The 20,981-nt window shown below is 35.1% G+C and overlaps 1 protein-coding gene across 3 annotated transcripts in view; it reads left to right on the top strand.

Moving 5' to 3' along the window:
* Positions 1-1,265: 1,265 nt before the first annotated feature.
* Positions 1,266-20,981, top strand: part of LOC149784247 (death domain-containing protein 1-like) — a 44,457-nt gene continuing 24,741 nt past the window's right edge. Inside the window, exons 1-3 of one of the 3 annotated variants that reach the window (XR_016413818.1) lie at positions 1,266-1,788; positions 19,767-19,911; positions 20,604-20,827. Coding sequence is in view for 1 of the 3 variants with exons in the window: in XM_089932283.1 (XP_089788409.1) it covers positions 1,669-1,788; positions 19,767-19,911; positions 20,604-20,827 (489 nt within the window). In the remaining 2 variants the exon portion in view is untranslated. Of the gene's footprint in view, positions 1,789-19,766; positions 19,916-20,603; positions 20,828-20,981 lie in introns of those variants that run through there. The other 2 variants (XM_089932283.1, XM_089932284.1) reach the window with 2 other exon arrangements.

Raw genomic sequence — 20,981 nt, 5'->3', positions numbered from 1 at the left:
ACATTATGGTCATGTAAGGTCATGTCTATTTTCTGAAAAGTAAATGGCTCATTTTCACGACTTTATATACTTAATTTGACTGGATATAGGAATTCGAAATAAGGTCTCAGAACTTTTACAGAGTTAATAGCCTCAAGGAAAGTTCCTTGCGATTCGGCAGATTTCTCTCTCTCTCTCTCTCTCTCTCTGTTACGATGATATGGTCTTAAACGAAGTAACACATAGAAAACGAAACCAAGTTTTGTATACTAAAAGGGGTATTTCATTCTCAACCTTACGTAGTGAAAATTTTAAAGAATCATACAGTATTGTGAATAATATCCCAGACAATACTAAATATTATATTACAGGTCCGAAATTATAGAATGTTCCGAATGAATTCCAATAGTCCTTAATGTCTTGTGTGCCATAATGAAGTATTCCATATTGTCTTTGAATGCATTTACAATAATCCTGAACTAATGCTAATCCAGTCGATAAGCACTTGAACAATTCCATGATTTGAATAATTCCCGTGTAATTATACCTGAACACAGTAAATAACTCGACATACTGGTTTTAAAGTTAGAAAGAATAATTTGTTGTTTACTTCTGCTTTCTATATAAACTTGAGACACAATTATATGGCCTATATGTGGGTTATAAGTTGGTTTTCAGAACATTCTACGGTCAAAGGACCATGTTAACATGTTTACAAAACTGTATTATATTAAAGTACTATCTACAATCATGGACAAAAGATAGCTTTCTAAAGATGATGTTACAAAGGACCAATCATAGATAATATTAGGCATGCAGCACACACACACACAGACACAGACACACACACATTCACACACACAGTCGCTTTCTGTATCTGAAACATAGGTCCACGTGGTTGTGACCAACTTGTGCTGTTGATATGTTAGAATTATTTGATTGGTCTGTTTCCAGAACTTACTTGATTTGTTACGAGATAGATTGTCGTCGGTTGACCTATACAATAGCCGAATGCTGTTTTGAGTGATGTCATACAATATTGTTTTCATTGATATCTTATTCTAATACTCAGAGCAAAACACTGCCCAACGGCTACAACTAAAATGTAGTATACATAGTTCTTGTAACTCAAGATATGACAATTCATAATGGCCATACGCTGTCAGGACCATACATAAACTCATTAATAATTATATTTGACCTATGTTGGGACAAATCTAGATTGCGTTTGTTCTCTCGTTTGAATACTATAATGCTGGTACAGTTCACTTCGTAAGTGCGCAATTAATAAAAGAGTCTCTAGCGTTTTGTGTTGTATTGAAAGATAGGCCATCTATTATCGATTTTCCGAATTTGTCTAAATAGGAGGATACACTGTACAAAACAAGCAACAACGTGCGTTTCGATTCGTATGAACTATTTATCATTCATTTAAATTCAATTTGGGTGAGAACATTTAGACAGGGACGCGTGGTTACCGAGTATTGCCAAATTAGCCACAGCCATCGATCTTGCAAGGAAAACGTACAAAGGAAACCATTTTTGTCCTGTATGGAATGCTTTTGTAACTAAACTTTTATTCAGAGGAAATATAAGAAAGTGATTTGTGGCAATCGAATATATTTGCCTTGGATACATAATTACTGCTGTACAAAATATTGAACATTACTGAAAAAATAATAGACTCAGATGATGGAGGACATGCAAGCGTTACGACTTCTGACCAAAGAAATTCAGAACATTCAAACCTTGCCCAATCCTCCTTCATGTCTTGATGGGATAGAGAATTTTGAGACTACAGTCACAAAGGTACGTATCATATGTTTAAGGAAGAAAAATCAAATATTACTTTGGGCGGGGACCGTAATATCATTCTCTCGGTGTGCCGAATTGTGCCAAATCTTTATACGATTACCTTCTAATTAATGTATAGCAATCACTTCAGTCTGACGGATCATCTGTTTGTCTCTTTGTCTGTCCGATTGTCACTTAATTCATCGATCTTGTGGCCGTTTATTTCACAATGCATTTGTCTGGTATAATGATTAATTAGGAGAATCATTTAAATGAGGGCATCGCTTTTTTTCAGTGAGAATCACGCTACTTTCTCGTGGATTAATAGTCTATGTATTTTTTTTTATATGTCCTTGATAACAAGATTTGTTCACAAACGTCGATCAGAAAATGACGATTACAACATGTTGTTGCCTCAAGGCCTTTAGAAACCATTAGTATTCTTAATATCGCCATAAATGGTCATTAATTGATGAAATTCTTAATAGCTTTTGGAAATAAAAATTAATCATTAGGTACGATCCAAAAATTAAAGGCAATGTTTTATTACCCTCAGTATAACTGCTTATAAACAAATATCTCAGCTGCAAGTAGGGATCAATTTTGTAAATAAACCAAGACGGTAATTGTTATAATTATCGACGAAAATATAAAAATATTTTGATGCTGTACGTGTTTGCTCAAGTGTGCATAGAAACAAAATGGAACCTTGTCCATCAGAGTTACAGATAACAATTCTAAATAATTTGGGATCTACTATTGCTGGTCATGGTTTGCAGATATCCATTAACTGTGGTACAAGATCGATCCTGTCTATAGGCTTCCAGGGTAGGAACTTTGGGGAAGTGTCTCAAAAGCATTCATTAATTTAACATTTGTTGGTGAATTCAAACAGGGAACTGATATGTGGCACCACAGCATCCAGATATAACATTATTTCTTGCGTCTAATAGCATGCTCATGTATGGATACATAAGAGGTGTGTATCTGTATCCTTATTTGTTCCCCAGGAGGCGGCTGACGCATTAAACAATCTTACCAGATTATAAGAAAATATAAAGCATGTAACTATAGTCATGCATTGGAACATTTTGTTTTAATATTTGTATTTAATCAGTAATAAATAATGTCAATATATGCCTCGCTACATTGCTTTTGGAGATTTGGCATTTATTTCTGGAATTAAATATTAAACAAACTCTTATATATATATTTATTTATTTATATATATTGATCGACTTGTTATTGAAGTCGAATCCTCTGTTTTATTGATATGGCCGATTAATATTAAAACTTGGAGTATGTAGTCTTGCAGATGAGAGACGCCTTGATACAAATAGTTGTGACGTCATATCGCTGATAGACTACTGTACTGATTCGCTGATAGAATAAATATTGTTTTTGAATTGTTGGAAACAAAGATCACACACACCATCTATGTTAAACATATGTAGTGAAGATCAATACGTATTACGGAGACAACCGAGCAAGCAATTAAAAAAATGTGTTGTATGTGTGCAACCTACTCCAGGTGCTTACCGCCATATACGACGATAAATGTTGGAAACTCCACATTTCATCAAGACAAGTCGATATACCGCTTTACCGTGTATTTTCAACCTCAAGAAATTTCGGTCGAAAACGATCTAAAATCGATATCAGATCTAAAAAAAAACAAAGAAACTAAAATGAATCCCTTTCAATCCATTGACACATGAAAGGTCTTTTTGATGTAATTCCCGCAACAGGAAAAATCAGTAAAGTACTAACGCGTAAGAAATCTGCACTACGGCGTGAGACGTTGAATTAATCGCGTTAATTTTCATTTCTAACTTGTTACTTGTACCCTATTGATTAGCAAATTAATGCGTTATAAATATATAACAATTGCTTCCAACAAGTTAGAATGTCTGTTTCAAAACAGCCATTTATCCAATTCAATTCATTCTTTGATATAAAAAAGAGAAAATATTACGAAGAAGGTAGTGTGATTATGTTTGACAAACTGCGAGTATTTGATGTATCTTTGCAGCTAAGCGTTTATCAGAAGCCCTCGACACAGGTCTGCAGATTTCCAACATGGTCGCTTCGTTGTAGCAGATTTAAAACTTCTCGCAGGAACACCTGAACTTGTTCAAACAGTCGATGGTCGACACACACTGTACTGAACGTGTTAATCTTTTTTGTGTCAATTCTATTTTCGTTGATGTGACACGCTCTGACAAGATTATGTTGTCGGAGGATTCAGGTGGCTGAATGATGTCATTGAGGTACCTGTGGAGTTATCACAGAAACACATAGTGATTTGCGCAAACTTTTACATCGTAATTAAATATGTAATGTTTTATTTAAACTTGTCACGTTGAGTCTAGTTCAAATCGAACAGATTGAAAAAAGCAAAACATTTTTCATTTTAAATATTCACCGGGAAAATAAAGCGACCCCACATTAGCATTCGAAGGGCTTAATTCAGATCAGAAGTGAATTCCCGCTTAAATGCCCGCTCGAAAATAGATGACGATGACCTTTCTCAATATTTTTGTTAAACTGCCGACCGTGTTTCTCATATACCATCCCAAATGTGGCACTTACGGCAACTAACGCAACAAATTGTTGCGTTAGTTGCCGTAAGTGCCACATTTGGGATGGTTATGAGAAACACGGTCGGCAGTTTAACAAAAATATTGAGAAAGGTCATCGTCATCTATTTTCGATCGGAAGGGTTCTTTTGCTACAGCCTCGTAGTATATGATCGCTTTATGTTTCTCGGTCAACAGATGACCAATTTTAAACCCACGATGACACAGTTAGTTACATATTTCCGATGGCTTTCAAGCGGGTTGAACTTGCGTCAATTAATCTCCGCAAGTGCGAAACCGGGATCGCTAACCTGAATCCATGAAGGAAATATGGATCTCATTGGGTGGCATACTAGGCAAAACTTTCACACTTGTTTTATCTTTTCGTGGCTCGAATGGGCTTGCACAATCACAAGAAGTTGTTTATTGTCTACGTAGCTCACCGACTGGACGAATACCAGTTGCTCTACTCAACTGTGCCTTTTCTTATTCAAACAGATGGTACAAAATGTGAACATCTTTTCGAATCACTGCGTGCACTTGCAATACGCCTGACCCCAAAAGAGCTTGTGGATTTTGCGTTATCAAGTTTAGGATAGGCATGATATTTCATACAATATATATTGATATTTACAAACGTGGGAGCGCAGCGACCAGAACCAAATTTGGTGAGCTGAGCAGCCATATCCTTAGAGGCGTCTATCCAAACACAGTTGTGATTTTTATGATCGAACTAGAAAATTGCAAGAGTGAAACATGGATGTCAATGACCGTTTTTAAGCAGCCATCGCCAGAAACCGATCATAGATCATAAGAGAAAAGGGAATCAGAGACGCTGAAATGGCGGTTGCTTTAGCTTAAATTACGTGGACGATACTAATGTTGAGATAAACGATACGCAGATGGAAATACCACCTATATATTGTCATAAAGAGTGGTCGACTTGTTTTTGTTAGTGTCAGTAATGTCTGTCATAAGCATATATGTCACATCTTAAAGGTGTGCGAGTCAGGATCGTATTTATCCCTATTAACCTGACTCGGTGCCTGGAACGTATGCACATTAATAGATACTACACCAGAAGATAAACCAGAGATAAGAACAGCTATAGCTGGCATAGATCTGACCAAATTCAACATTACTACACAATCCCGGAATAAAACTCGTCTAAATCAGAGATGAAAATTCACCGAATGTATGAACAATGTAAAACTCCATTTTGATTGGCCAAAATAAACAAACCAATAAATCTCTCAAAGAGCGTGAACGATGTACTAATGCAAATGAGAAAACTACTGTTTGGGAGAAAGACACGCAACTATCATCAGCGTCAATGCATCCATTCCAGTTTATACCAAGGGCACATTTTCTAAAGACCAGGAGTCCGAAAATGACGAAATACCAATAAAATCAATCATTCTTGGTTACACCAATGCTAGATTTGGTACAGATCAGCTAACATCGTCAGGTGTCATTGACAAAATTAAAATCGGGTTGGCAAATCCAACAACGGACTTCTCTTATTGAGGAAATGCGCTGAACCGGAGCAGGAAGTCTTGTATGCACCAATGTTCCAAGCGCTGGCACCTTATTAAAGCATGATCGACAGGAGCAGAGACAGCATGTCAAAATGATGAAGACCACGTGAAGTGCAAAATGCTCGGCTTACCAATATGTCATTATTTACACGCTCAGTATACCTCTTTTACCCAGGCGACAACCACAAGGCGCAAAAGTCCACCATAATATCGTGTTGCCAAATTAAAATTAGAGAATGGGAAACATTCATGTGTCGAAGAACTGTTTAGCCAGCTGCATACAATCAATACAAACTCCGAAAATAGGAAGGTTATCTTAGCATCTTTCATTGACCGTGTACTCAACTGAAAACAAAGCACTCGGTCTCACTAAACCGATTGGTTAGATCAGAACGAAGCGGGTACGCAGAGACTTATGAATGAGAAATGTCAGCTACAAAATAACTGCTTAGAAGAAAGTAATTTAAGATTGTCATTTTATAAATCTTGTGAATCTGAATGGCAAAGAGACGACAATGATTTCGAAGATTTATATGTCCATTTAAATGTTTGTGTACAGCCTGTTATTAACTTTCTACACATGGGTCACGCTGCATATTTGTCATTATTCTGTTTAACCTTTTGCATTTTTTAAATGTAATCTAATGATTAAGTAGACTTAATTGTTTGATCATTTAATCGTCTATTGAACGAAATACAGATAATTATGACATAACTTTACAAGGAACTAAACTGAATAAAGACTATTTTGTGCACCATTTTTAAAATGTATATATTGTTAAAACTATTGGTTCTGTATACTTGCTTTAGTGAAGATAAAAATGAACCTCTCCGTTATTCGCTGTTTAAAGAACGAAAACGCTCCTGGAACATGTTGGAAATTCCAGAATAAATATTTGGGAAGTTTATATTTCCAATGATATACAAGCAATGTCTTGCTCCACGAAGAAATTTCAGCGGACTGTTCGTTGTCTATGACAAAGCTTATTTTCACAATATCAGTTTCGGACAATGTGGTGCTGATAACTAACAACTAACATTCACTACTTCGACGGTCAACGCAGTGTTATTGATTTCTTGTTGGTACTTCTGTCTCCACTATGATCTATCAATAGTACTGCAGTTTCCACATCATTGCTTTTCTATTTATACCAGTATTTAACTAAAAATGTTCAGAAGAAACAACAGCACACAAAAAAAAAAAATACTTGAAATAATGTTATTCATGTATTCCGTACATTTCTAACACGCGTTGTGCACATGGCTCAGTGTTTTGGAGAGGATCCGGTGGTATAATAAAACACAAAAACAAATGTGATCATAAACTATGCGCCGTTTATTTGTAATATTATACTGCATTACGTTCTTGGGCATTGTCATTGCATGACATGCAATATGCAGTAACTAATAGAAACACAAATATATTATTCTTGCTTACATCTGAAGTATAACAACATGATTTACTGTTTTACTTCAGATACGTTATAAGACAGGCCCTCATGTGGGGACATTAAATAACACTCCACTCTAGTATATTTTTTCACGCACATACAGACACATCGGAAAATATTCCTTGCTCATATCCATATATTAAAGTTAAATCCAAAATAAATTCAAGAAACTTTAATTTGGTTGATCTTTCTTCACGTATCATCAATATTAACCTTACATAATGATGGCCTGCACTGTACGATACTTTCATGGTGTAAAAGGATTGTATCTAAATCTACTTTAAAGTATACATTGTGCCTATCTCATAGGAAATATGTACACAATACTTCGTTGCATTCAAAACTATGAAAACAAATTTACATTTAGAAAAAATATTACAATGGTCAGCTTAAAAGAGGTACCGTTGAACATAACTATATGTCAGCTTCAAGCTTGACAGTGAACGCCAATCTATCCGTTGAACCTAAACCTTGGTAAAACGTCCGGCTTCCATTCGGTAGAATCAGGTTCGAAATGCGCAATGGCATTTATTCTTATGTATTGTACTAAAGCTTTGAACGTGTCATATGCTAGATAATGTTACTATGTTTGTGTGGCCATTTGTGGCATGTTTTGTTTGTTTTCAAAAGCACTTTAGCCCATTGATGTCCATATCAAACCCGCTATACCCTCACAAGCTAGCATCCGTGTGTTCTTGCAAAAACTGTATGCTCCCATCTTCCAGTCATGACACGGCCACTGATGTGCTAAAAGTGCCGTTAAAAAGAGTGATCAGCAGAAATGACCGCATCTGTATTACAAAGATACTACTTGACCTGGCATTAGTCACACACACACACACACACACACACACACACACACACACACACATATATATATATATATATATATATATATATATATATATATATATATATATATATATATATATATATATATATATATATTGGAAAAACCGCTGCAGTGTCTGCCATATTTACTTACAGGTGCATTAATACATATATTTAAATATCTTTCGATGAAATATGCAAGCATCATTGCTGGAAAAGATCCGATACTTGCTACAGCAAATAATTATAGATGAGTTGCATTCCCATCAAAACAAAGAATGATACGGCCACTGATGTGCTAAAAGTGCCGTTAAAAAAGAGTGATCAGCAGAAATAACCGCATCTTTTTTACAAAGATACTACTTTACCTGGCATTAGTCTCTCTCTCTCACACACACACACACAGAGACACACAGACACACACACACACACACACACACACACACATATCTATATATATATATATATATATATATATATATATATATATATATATATATATATATATATATATATATATATATATATATATATATATATATATTGATTGGAACAACGGCTGCAGTGTCTGCCATATTTACTTGCAGGTGCATTAATAAATATATTTAAATATCTTTGGGTGAAATATGCAAGCATCATTGCTGGAAAAGATCCGATACTTGCTACAGCAAATAATTATAGATGAATTGCATTCCCATCAAAACAAAGAATCGCAGTTCATTTAAGTCCATTGAATGACCATGTCACTGTATCTATTGTTCTATCTCTCTCCTTCTTTCTGTGTGTCTCTCTATTAGTAGTAATAAAACACTAACCGTCTATTGACTCATTTTGGTGGATTTTATGTTCGAAGGTGAAATCACGCCTTATATAATGACGACTAAAATTTCTTCGTTGGTAAGGTTTAAAACTGTATCCCTACACATAAGATAGCGTTGACACCACGAAATGCGCGTGGGGTTGGACATCAGTAATGGAGGTTAATATTTGTTCAGGTATATCCAAGCCTCAAATGCGCCTTCTTCCTGCTAACCGAGACTACTCCAACGTGAAAGATTACAGGTTGATTAATGTACGAAATTTATCTTTCAAGTAATATAAGTTACGTACTTCGGTTCTGATATGAAACATTGATTGATGTTTAAACAGTTACATTACTGTGTCGCATGGCACGTATGTCAACTACTTCAGACTGATAGTACTGTTCCACTTTAAGCCACGTTCATAATGGATTATTTTCTGATAAGATATAAGCTACACGGAAGGAAATAAAATTGACCCCCTTGTTTTTCATGTTTATGAAGCAAATGTTCTCGATAATGCATTCACAAACAACAGTCATCCATGAGTTAGGCTTTTAGGAATGCAATGCAATCATCTTAATGGAAATTTAGGAGCTAGGTTTTCAAGTGTGCAATATATGCAATACATGCGATCATCATTCAGCAAGGTGGAATCCAAGAGAAATCTATAATATTCCCAGTCTCAAAATAATACGCAAGTGGTTCACGGTTTGCTGAACAGTCTCATCATATCATTTCAATACTAATCCTTTAGTTACACGTAATATGTTCATCCACTCGCACCAATAAACCTACAAACCAAATAATTAATTCCAGCTGTAAATCTGAAATTAAAACACAGTTGAGCAATAAAACGTTTACTGTTTTTCGTTAAAGATATAGTTATTTCGTTTTAGTTATATAGAATAATCTGTGGAATGTTCTAATATTCCACTTGATAATGCTTTTTAAGGTACATTGTATGACATCATACATCATTTCGACTATATTTCTTTCAAAATTAAACAGTAATTAAATTGATTGTTCAAAGACATGTGTTTTCTGTTAATGTGCCTTCTTGCGAGCATGGCGCGTGCATGTTGACAAGAAAGTAAGGAAAACTATTGCGAATGAATATCTTTCATATCCAGGACGAAGAGGACGAATATCAGTCGTGAATACGAGATCTCAGAAGTCTCCAGGCCTCGTCATCAATCATATCAGCCATCATCAATCCTAAACAAACATTTCGATGTAATCATAAACTGACTTATTTGTGCCATGGAACTTAATATGGCCGCATATTGACTTGTTAGTCAGATTTGTCCATCGTACGTTCCACTGGTTTATTTCTGATGATTTTGTGGCAAGTTAAAACATTGTTTTACGCAGGTTTATATTAGAAAAAAAAGTCATAATTAATAATGTCTTTACAAATTTATTGAATATTTTATGGATAAACCTTATCCATGTTAAATACATGGAATAATGAGAAATGTGCATTATTTCAATACAAATCACTTAACTACCTTTGATATGACCCATTAATCGCTTCACATCGCCAAGTGTAAGTAAACCTAAGAACAAAATAATCTATTTCAGCGGAAACTTTGACTGTAGTCTACTAACCTATCGTATCAGTCATCAATGATAAACAATGATTAAATATTGTTAGATGTTATGAGTGACTGTGTTATTTATACAAAGGTACTTAGCACAGTTGCAGATTGACATTTAAGTTAGATTTGTTCATGATAAGTTACTCAGGTTTATTTATCGTCAATTGTTTACATGTTAAAACCTAGCTTCATGCAGCTTTATAACAGAAACAAACCAAAATAAATAATGTCATTTTAAATTTATTGAATAGTTCATGGATTGTAACACCGATAAATAAGTGAAAGGATGAAATCTTTGTCTTTCTTTTTGATATAACACAAAACTTAAGTCAGAAATTCAATCAAACAGCCTCATACGTATACTAAACATCACATTTTCTTTTCTGCGTGTACATACTTTCAATTTGATGTCGATGTAGTTTGCTGTTAGTGATACAGGCGCTTCATATTCCAATTAAATGATATATTTTACATCTGTTTTTAGAATGGATGTTTAGTAAACTTTATCCTGTCATTATTTTCTTAAGGTGTATATGATTTTCAAATAGACTATGTGGGGAGCCCCGAGTGGTCGAGTAGTCCAAAGCGCTCTCCGTTACGGATTACTGCTATCTCACGTCTGTCTGCGTGGGTTCGACTTTCTGGATCGGCCGATGTAGGTACAGGAGAAAGCTTGCCAGTAGCTTTTCGTGGGTCGGTGGTTCGATTTGTAACTCGACCCAGATGAAAGATGTGAGTAATATTAAGATGGATACTCAGTACATCAGCAGGTCCAAAGTCACAATTTCATATCACTGTTATAACACGTTATGTATAGCATATCACAGTCTGTGAGGAGGATGTCATCTCTTGGAGTGAAAACTGCGAAATGATTAAAAAGTACGTGCTATTTATAATCACAGCATGCGCTCTAACATTGCAAAGAGAATATGCTTGTCTCTGCAAAAATGATGTCTATGTTGGGCTTATATTCTTAAACAAGAGACCCAATTACTTTAATGTGCAGATAAAGAAGATGAAAAAAGTATGTATGCGTTTGTGTGGGTAGCGAAGCATTAACATTTTTTCAGTCATTCCGCTAATATATCTGCATTATGGCCGTATATCATGTTGACTATCACTGTGTCATCATGCCATAGGCATGTGATATCACGTCCTACCTAGTCACAATATCCTGACAACGGGTCTGCCAGTCATAACACTAACCTATTTATGTTGAGCTCCAACCGAGGCAGTTGATAGTACCGTTTTTATAAGTCTTTTATATGACTCAGCCCGGGTTCGAAACAGCGACCTCCCAGATCCAAGGCGGGCGCTCTAACCACTAGGCTATCAAAGCGGACTGCAATAAAGTAAATGTTCACTGAATCATAAAGGTCTTAGGAAGACGAATAACACAAAATAAGGAGAACTGGAATGGACATAGTATTTTGTCTGGTATACTATTCAAAGGATATAGTCAATCGTGCATTTTATGAAAATATCTGGGTTGTATTAAGAGCAATTTACATGCAATTTACATTCAATTTCTTTCAAATCTAGATTTGAAAAATACAGTTTACAGTCTCTCCTGAAGACCTTGCCTATTACGGCTACCATCGATTGTCATCAAGAACTTGTCCCGGATGGATTTCCTTAATATCCATTAGTGACATCATATTCTGAACAAGGACTATTTGGATGAGAAAAAGTTAAAATTCTTGTGTCGTGTTGAATATGGTAGGACAAATCGAATAAACAGATTAGGCAATACCATTGTTCGCATCATCATCAAGTGTAAAGGAAGGAATTGGGAAAACGTCTAACATTATGCAGAGTTGAACAAAATAAAATTACTGTCAAGAACATCAGAGACATTCGTCAGAAAGGGGTAATGCTTTGCTAAAATATTAGGTCAACATTTGTCTACTGGGTGGTTTGTAATTCCGCTTTTTAACTAGTAATGGTTATCCATACATATTCTGCAATGAAGTGAAGTGGGTGTGGGTTTGTTTTCGGGCATATTGTGTGTGTGTGTGTGTGTATGTGTGTGTGTGTATGTGCGTGTGTGAGAGAGAGAGAGAGAGACGAAGAAAGAGATGGAGATAAAAAGCGATGTAAGAGCATATGTAGCAAAAGATCGACAGGACATTGGAAGTGTACATATGAACAGTTATGCAAAATGACTCATATGCATTAGGTACAAACTATTTATGCATTTAAGTAGCTTCAATGAAAGCCATAGGGTCAGAGGTACAAGATGGAATCTCTAGTAAGTAATGCCACACTATGTTTAATGGATCACTCGTTTGTCTGGATGTTTTTCTTCTCAGTAGTGTGAGAATATGGCTTTTCAGTTGCACATATTCTAAAATTGAAACATTTGACGTTTTGGCCTAATGCACAGATCTGTAAAATGATGACAGGATTTGTAGGTGACACGACAAAATATATAACACGGTATTTCACGTAAAATATTGAATACACCACGATAAGTACCTCAGCTTTACCGTAGTTATATTAGTGATCAACTACATGTGATGGGACCTTTGTTAAGCCAATTTTCTGGCTCTCATATTGCTGAAAATAGTATAATTCTCTGTTTAGTTACAAAACAACACAATTTTATATCCGTTATATTACTTGAAACACCGTCCCCGAAAATACATGGTCCGTACCTTATAGGACATGAACATCGGTATCTTAAGGAAAGTGGGATGATTAAGCTTACAATATAACTGATACACTTTAATCAAATCTGTGTTTACTTTCGATAAAACGAATTGTTGATGCGGAAGCCTAATGTTCACTAGCTACACTACGAATATAATTGGCTGTGAAACTTTGCTAGGGACTCTTATCTCCAGATAAATTGTATATTAGAGAGAGCCAGTAAATATTAAGCACTCGGATCAAAGAATCTACATCAATAGAGGTAGAGTGAAATGTAACGTGGTACGCATACACCATCGGAAAAATACCGCTGTAAACCGGTATAATATGCATCTCCAATTTGTGCGCTCATGCGCCCTGGCAGCATGCCACATTGACCTGTTAACAGTAAATCAACAGGACTCTTTCAAACAATGTATGCACGCCCTGCATAAAATATGGCAGGTGGAGATTGTTAATAACTCAAATTATGCAAATAGACGAACATCATACCATAGTCTGATGTGTCTTAGACAAACAAGTCACGTTATTCAGTCGATGACACATTCCATGATAAACGTGAAACAGTATTTTAAATAAATGGTTGCTTTAAATCTACTTGTTTGGAGTTTGGACATTTGTGATGGCATTTGTACATTGCAAGCACAAATGTAGTGTTGTTACATTATGAGGTATGTTAGTTGTATCGAGGAGAGAGAAAGATCTTACTTGGGTCTACACATTACATTTTAAGATGAATAAATGCAATAAAATTACTAAATGGGAAATACAGTAGTTATTATCAAAATGGGTACAATATAGTATTTCGTACCATGATATATTTCCGGTTTTTGTCAGGGCGTGAAATGTAACCAAAATTAAAATGTTTAGTTGAGTTGCCTTCCTAACTTTGAGTAAAAGCATTATCTTGTGAACATATTTTATCAGTCCAGTCTACCTCTCTCTTATTAAGCATTGAACTCCTCATGACGATGGTCATAGATGAATTTGCGCCATTCATGACCAGTTGTTCAACATGAAAATGAAAAATAGGAATAGTATGATTACTTTGGAAAAACTTGGGAGAAACCGAATGATACTCAGAAAGGATGAACTAGAAAAAACTAAAACGAAAGCAACTTAAAATACACCGTAATAACTTTTATTTTGAGAACCTTATTTGAATAGAACTTTAAGTTTAAAGAAGTGGTGGTGATTGCTTACAACAGCAACGGAATCAATACCAGTTTATCCAGAGAATATGAAAATCCCGCAGTTTTGTCAATACAATTTTAAACATGCATGAGCCAAATAGGACATCACTAAAGCAACTTTTGTACTGTTATTATTATAATGGGTTTTATCTTCTCGTAATGGCATTATTGCTGTCCGAAAGATGATAAGATTTGCATTTCATAACAGATAATACAAAAACTGAGGCAAACAAAATAACATGATGGAGGTATTGCATACGCAGTCCTTTTTATTGAATCGTTTAAGTTGTTTTCAAATTATATACAAATTGATACAATTTTCGTACATGTTGCTGCTTTAGTTGCAGTACTTGCACAAATCTTAGTAAAACCTATAATTGTTTAACGTTCTTTATTACAATCCCTAGGATGAATTTTTATTTTTATTACCTGACCAAGATCTCCTTGTTTCATTTTTGTTTTGCAATTTTATGTTCCCTATGCTACAATGCTTCTACAAGATATTATCTCTGTGATTATCAAAAAGTATCTTTTCTGTTTTGATTTTTTTTTTTATTTCTTGAATGGCATGGCTCCGAGTGGCAGTCTTGTAAGAGAGAGATCATACTCACGTCTTTTAATAATCAATTGACTTAGTGTTGATCGTTGTGTCGGCTCAACTTCATGTTGTGTGTTACTGATTGAAATTGACAGTTGTTTGATATGTGCTCATACATGTGGTAGTATTGTCTTGATCATTGTAGCGATCAGCGCTGCCTTTCATTATTTGTATCTGTCTTGTATTCTTTATTTGGGTTATTTAGAAAAGTCAAACAACAAATTAGGTGCCTAGAACTTCGACATGTAAAATTAATTAGGTATGACTAGTGCGCAGAAGGAGATATTTCTGAACTTACTGTTTGCCATGTGCAGGATCTGAAGGACGTGTTTGGGGAATATTGTGTGCTTCACTCAATTAGAATTCAGCACATACCAGCATTCGTATGAATGTCCACATCTGAAAATGTAAAGTCTTTGTGAGATAATGCATTTCTCATTACAGGCACATACATATGTAACATAAATAACACCCGTTACAAAAATCTAAATGTCCCGTCTACGATTTAACAAAGGCTAAAACTGGTCATGTAAATGTTTAACTCTGAGAATAGCCCCGATTACTAAAATATTGATTGCAATTTTGAAAAATTCTGCAAATGGACAATTTGTACTTCCCCAAAAAATTGTATTTCCATTTAATAATATTAGTGAATGACAAATCAAAATGTTAAAATTGATAAAGAGTTTAGAATGTACCCAGTGTTAAACAGTTGTTTGACCTCAGAATAAATGTGGCAAATGCCGAGATTCACATTAGTGCAATTTGAGTCTCGGATTTTGTTGCCGGAAAAAGTAGTAATGCTTTGAAAGTTGAAAGATGTGCCAAATAACTCTAGCTTTTTGTAACTGGATCAATTTTTCACAAGAAATGTTTTCAATTTTATGGGGCAGGGCCATGGCTGAAACAACTCAAAATAATTTGGCCGATTAAAAGTAGTTCAACCACGAGTTCAATTAACACATTGTTCCACAGAACAAATATGGAGATAAACATTTCTTCGCAATCAAACAAACTAATCGTATTAACGTTTTAAATTGCAGTATTCTGAAAGCACGTGTGAGAAAAAAAATGGAACCTATTTGGCAATGAAAAATGTTTCCTAATATGTTAAAATGAAACTCAGATATTTACTATTCCCTATAAATTGTTTCATAATGACTTTGGATCAACAGTTGTAATAGTCAATATTAGCTAACCTTGTTTGAAACCCTAGTATCGGCGGACAGGCGGCTAAATCAATCCCTGTGTAATAAAAAGCCATCTCTTTAGGGTCCGGCCATTTAATTGCTTGTGACCATTTTTGCACACCTCGGGTACCCAAATAGATGGAAAACACTAATTGTTGGTGAAAATTAATAAAATGTACAAACAAAACATACAATTAGACCCTCTCCATTAGCTGCATAAACATTATCTTCATACAAACTGCAAAGGAATCCTTGCTCGAAAAAAATTCTCACGTGCAGATAAAACCAAGACCAAACATCCTACATCGATGTTTGTTTTGGTCACATACAAAGTTTTCTTCCATAAATCGCTAGACGTTATCTTACACTGTTTAAATAGCGAAGTCAATCAACTTATGAGACATTTGCCTGACGTTCACTACTCATAGAATACCCTAAATACTGGGAATCATTTTACCTTTAATTCTTAATTCACACTTACGAACCTTTTGCTTTTCGAAACGAAACTTTGAAGTATTGCATATCTACTGCATTCATCTTACGAGTGCTGGAACATATTAGCAATATTCTATAACTACTCAATAGTGTGGATTAGAGTATCGAACAAGTAAATGCCTCAAGCTAAGCTAGTTGTCATACCATGTGAATACTTAATACATTTGAAGTGTCGATACTCCACCAAATCTATGCACCGGCTCAACTACTTGGGAACATGACTATGATTTACGTTAAAAAACCGAACCAAAACTTAGATTTATCGCCGAAGATTACGACGTGGTGGATGGCGAACCTAAAATCCGCATGATAGTTTGTGTTGAAGAAGAACCAATGCGATACATTTTCACTACGACGTGGAATAATCTCAAGGAGAGCAAAGACAACAAAATAGGTGTGGGTTCTTTGCTTCATTGTAGATATGCTCGACTGGGCATGTTGACATAGTGAAATAAAACATATACGTGGAACGCATTTGCTCAAATTAAGAATTTATAAAGGAAAAGTACTACCACTGACACGTGTAGCATTCAGTTTTACCACGTAAATCGAACATAATCCCCATCACAGAACAATATAAGCAGGTCGTTGACAACTCTATAAAATAATCGTATCAGGCCACGTCACCAGCTTTATGAAAATGGAGCATGAATATATCTTCCTTGATGTCAGACTTTAGACAATGAAGATGTATTCAAAAAATAGTACATGCCCTTAAAATGCATCGCCGTAGAACACGTGTAAAAGAACAAATGATAACGACTGTTTACTAAAGTCATGTCGAATTTAATATTGCCTTAGACGGAATAGTTGTTGGATATGTCAACACGTTCACGATTATCAACGCTAATGAAAATATGTTAAACAGGTGGATATTACATATGAAGATTTATGAAGAAGTCGCATAGGTTTTACCTCCAGAAAGTATGTAAGGATATAGCGTGTGTATAGACACCCATGTTGCCTGAAGATGATGGCGTGCTCGGGAAAGCATATAACAAATATGTTGATTGATAGTATATCGTAAGATGGATTACATTGAAACATAAATAGCAGTGTGTGTTTGTGTGTAAGTATGTGTGTGTGTGTGTGTGTGTGTGTGTGTGTGTGTTTGGGGATAATATATAAAATAAGCCAATGCCCGAAAGTAGTGTGTGTTAGTGTGTGTGTGTGTGTGTGTTGGATTGTAATCAAGACGTTGGTGATGGATATTAAGGTATTTGTTTGGTCGTATATTACACAATTTGAACAGAGTATTTAATTCCCTTTAAGTATCTATATATTTTGCAACATTATAAGATAGGACTTCCAATTGTATACTGAGTGTCTCATTTCGAGGTCACCTCTAACACTTCAACAACATGAACAATTTCACTCAAAATGCATAAATGATGCATTAACACAGCCATTATTTTGGTGAAGTAAGAAAATATACAAGAGATACATATCGCAAACATATTAATACATGCACGTTTAGTGAGTTGATAAATAATGCAAATATTACCGTTTATTTCCCTGATATAACATCATAATCAGATTAAGCACATTGATGGATATGACCTTTAGATAATTATATTCATATTCTAAACTCTAAATAGTTATGTATAGTACCTTTACATCCCATTGTGTTATGCGCGTAAATTATATTGACCCTAATATTTTTATTTATGGATTTATGTTCTAAGATTTCTTTATCTGCTTTGCAACACCTATTCATAGTATGCATTTGCTCTTTATCACTTGTGAATCTATGTTAAATCGCGGATACCAAAGAAGTTCGGTTACTTTTGTTCGTTAGTGATTTATTTAGATGCATCAATAAAGTAATCCTCTTCTTAGTCGTTCATTGTACATTGTACATGTTACACTTTTTGCATAGGGAACAAACCTTTAATCTTTCCTAAATGTAGGTTTTAGAGAGGCTAGAATTTCTTCACTAAATTTAATCCGACACATCTGGTGTTTGTTTTATCTTGACACAATTATGGCATCTTTGGAAAAATCACCTTTTAAGTTAGACAATGACATATGGATTAAGGGACTCATTAATATTTATTCTAACAACGTACGCATAATTCTAAATTTCCACCAAATAAATATAATGTTTACGACTTGAAATGTTTGTTTTAAAATGATATTAACTATAACGCGTTAGAAGCAGCTTAAAATAACTAGTTGCAATAAATAGCTTGTTTGTGTTTACTTAAACGACATCTGATATTCGCCAAAGTTCAAATATTGAAGTGGTATACATTTTATATTATTTAAATCGATGCAATTCCTTTTAATCATTATGAGATTGCGGACTACATATCATAACTACAAATCCCTAAAACTGAAGTGCTTGACAATGAAAGTGCTTCATGAGCATGGGCAATTTTATGTTTTCGAGAAGCACATATTTATATATTTTTCAAAATAAATTAACTTAGTTCTAATTGCAATCAAGACATATTGTATTGACCTTAGCATGTACTGTAAAGAAGTCAGGTGTGTAGAACTATACTGTTAGAATCTTAATGTAAATGTGTTGATGACGAGATGGTTGGCATAGGGACAATACTTAAAAAACTAGATTAGAGAGGGTTTACGTACCGCGGTTGCAACAATGGACTAGAAAAGGTCAATGCTTTTATGTGCATGTTACACATCGTAGAGTGTGGAATATAAAGTGAAACACTAATACTTTAAGGAGTGCAGAACAGAAAACGAATGTGGCAATTATTTAATTCAATGAAATACGATCAATTGACTTCTAACAGTCCATTTACCCCGACAAAAACTGCGCATTATCGCCCGAAACACTGTTGCTCTTTGCAATTTTAAGTAATAATTATGAGAAAGGTCCACTCTTATCTACTTTACCTTCTGATAGCTTAGAACCATATGAGGACAAATTGTATACATTTATTTGAAAATGACGTAATTAAATCTATATGCAACGGCAAAACAGTAAAACAAAGCCAATCTATGATGTTTGTGTTCAATCAATAAGGTATTCCATTATTTGGAATAAGTAGGTTTACACATTCAAATTATACATTTAAAATTTCCTTGTTTCCTAGGTGATCGACCATGCGCTCGGTGTGGCACTGAAAGTCGCTGGATATGGGGAAGCAATCACTGCCAAGATGGAAGTGATGCGATCAGCAGTGGAACAATCAACCAAGAAAATACAAGAACAGCTCAAGAAAACATTCGAAATAAAAGGCAGGTCATCTAGTTATACAATCTGGTCACAAATATAGGGTGAAATATCATTATTACTATATTAAGTCGTGTGTAATTTGATCGCACAGAACATGGAATTAAATCTGCCGTGAGATAATATTCCAGTAGGTCGGAATGTACAATGTTTGGCTGGAAGAGTAGAATATATCTAGGCATCATTCGACTGAAGATATGGATCGGAATTATTAGCAAGTGCATAAGCGTTATGCATGGACGTTGCTGTTGTTGTTGTTGTGGGGTTTAACGCCATTTTTCAGCACACGATAGGCTATACATGGCGGCCAGTAATAGTGGTGGAGGAAGAACTCGGGAAAACCCCGGAAAGAACCACCGACCCACGAGAAGCTACTGGCAAGCTTTCTTACATACCCACATTGGCTGAATCGAGACTCGAACCCACGCAGACAGAGGTGAGATGGCAGTGTTCCGTAACGGAGAGTGCTTTAGACCATGACGTAAAAAGATTTTGCTAAATTCATGAAAACATTTAGAGATTTAGAAACTAATTATGGTCATATTATCATTTGAAAAATAAATGTATATTTCACATTAGTACAACTCATTTAGAATGTTGTTTTTAAATTAGATTCACCCAGGGCATACTCGTTCGATACATTGGTTGCAGTAGTGGCCCACTATTCAAATATGTGAGTTTGCCATATCCTATTTAGTTTCAGATGACGTTGGTATTAACCAACCTCCATTAAAAGTAATAGACTATGCGATGCGGCTTCAGAAGTTGGTTGTGAAGAATCAGAAATTAGAAGAGTCCGTTCTTAAAACCCAGGAGATAATGGATAAGATACAACAGGGCGTCGCTGTTACCGTTGGCGACATTGAACAGCTTCGAGGATCTATAAACCGATGGCATGAGGAAAAGGAACAAAGCAATCATGTAGAACGCAAATATAGATTTTATTTAGCTAGCTTATTTATGGGCAAACTGTGAATAACGTAAATCCACTTATATTGATGCATGTGCAAAATGATGCGAGTAGGGACTATGAAATTTGGGTTACATTCCAAATAGTACCATGTAATAATACGGA

The sequence above is a fragment of the Sinohyriopsis cumingii genome, chromosome 14, assembly GCF_028554795.1.
Source record: "Sinohyriopsis cumingii isolate HCF-2022 chromosome 14, ASM2855479v2, whole genome shotgun sequence".
Lineage (NCBI taxonomy): Eukaryota > Metazoa > Mollusca > Bivalvia > Unionida > Unionidae > Sinohyriopsis > Sinohyriopsis cumingii.
The sequence above is the reverse complement of the archived record's forward strand: the minus strand, read 5'-3'. Positions and strand labels throughout refer to the sequence as shown.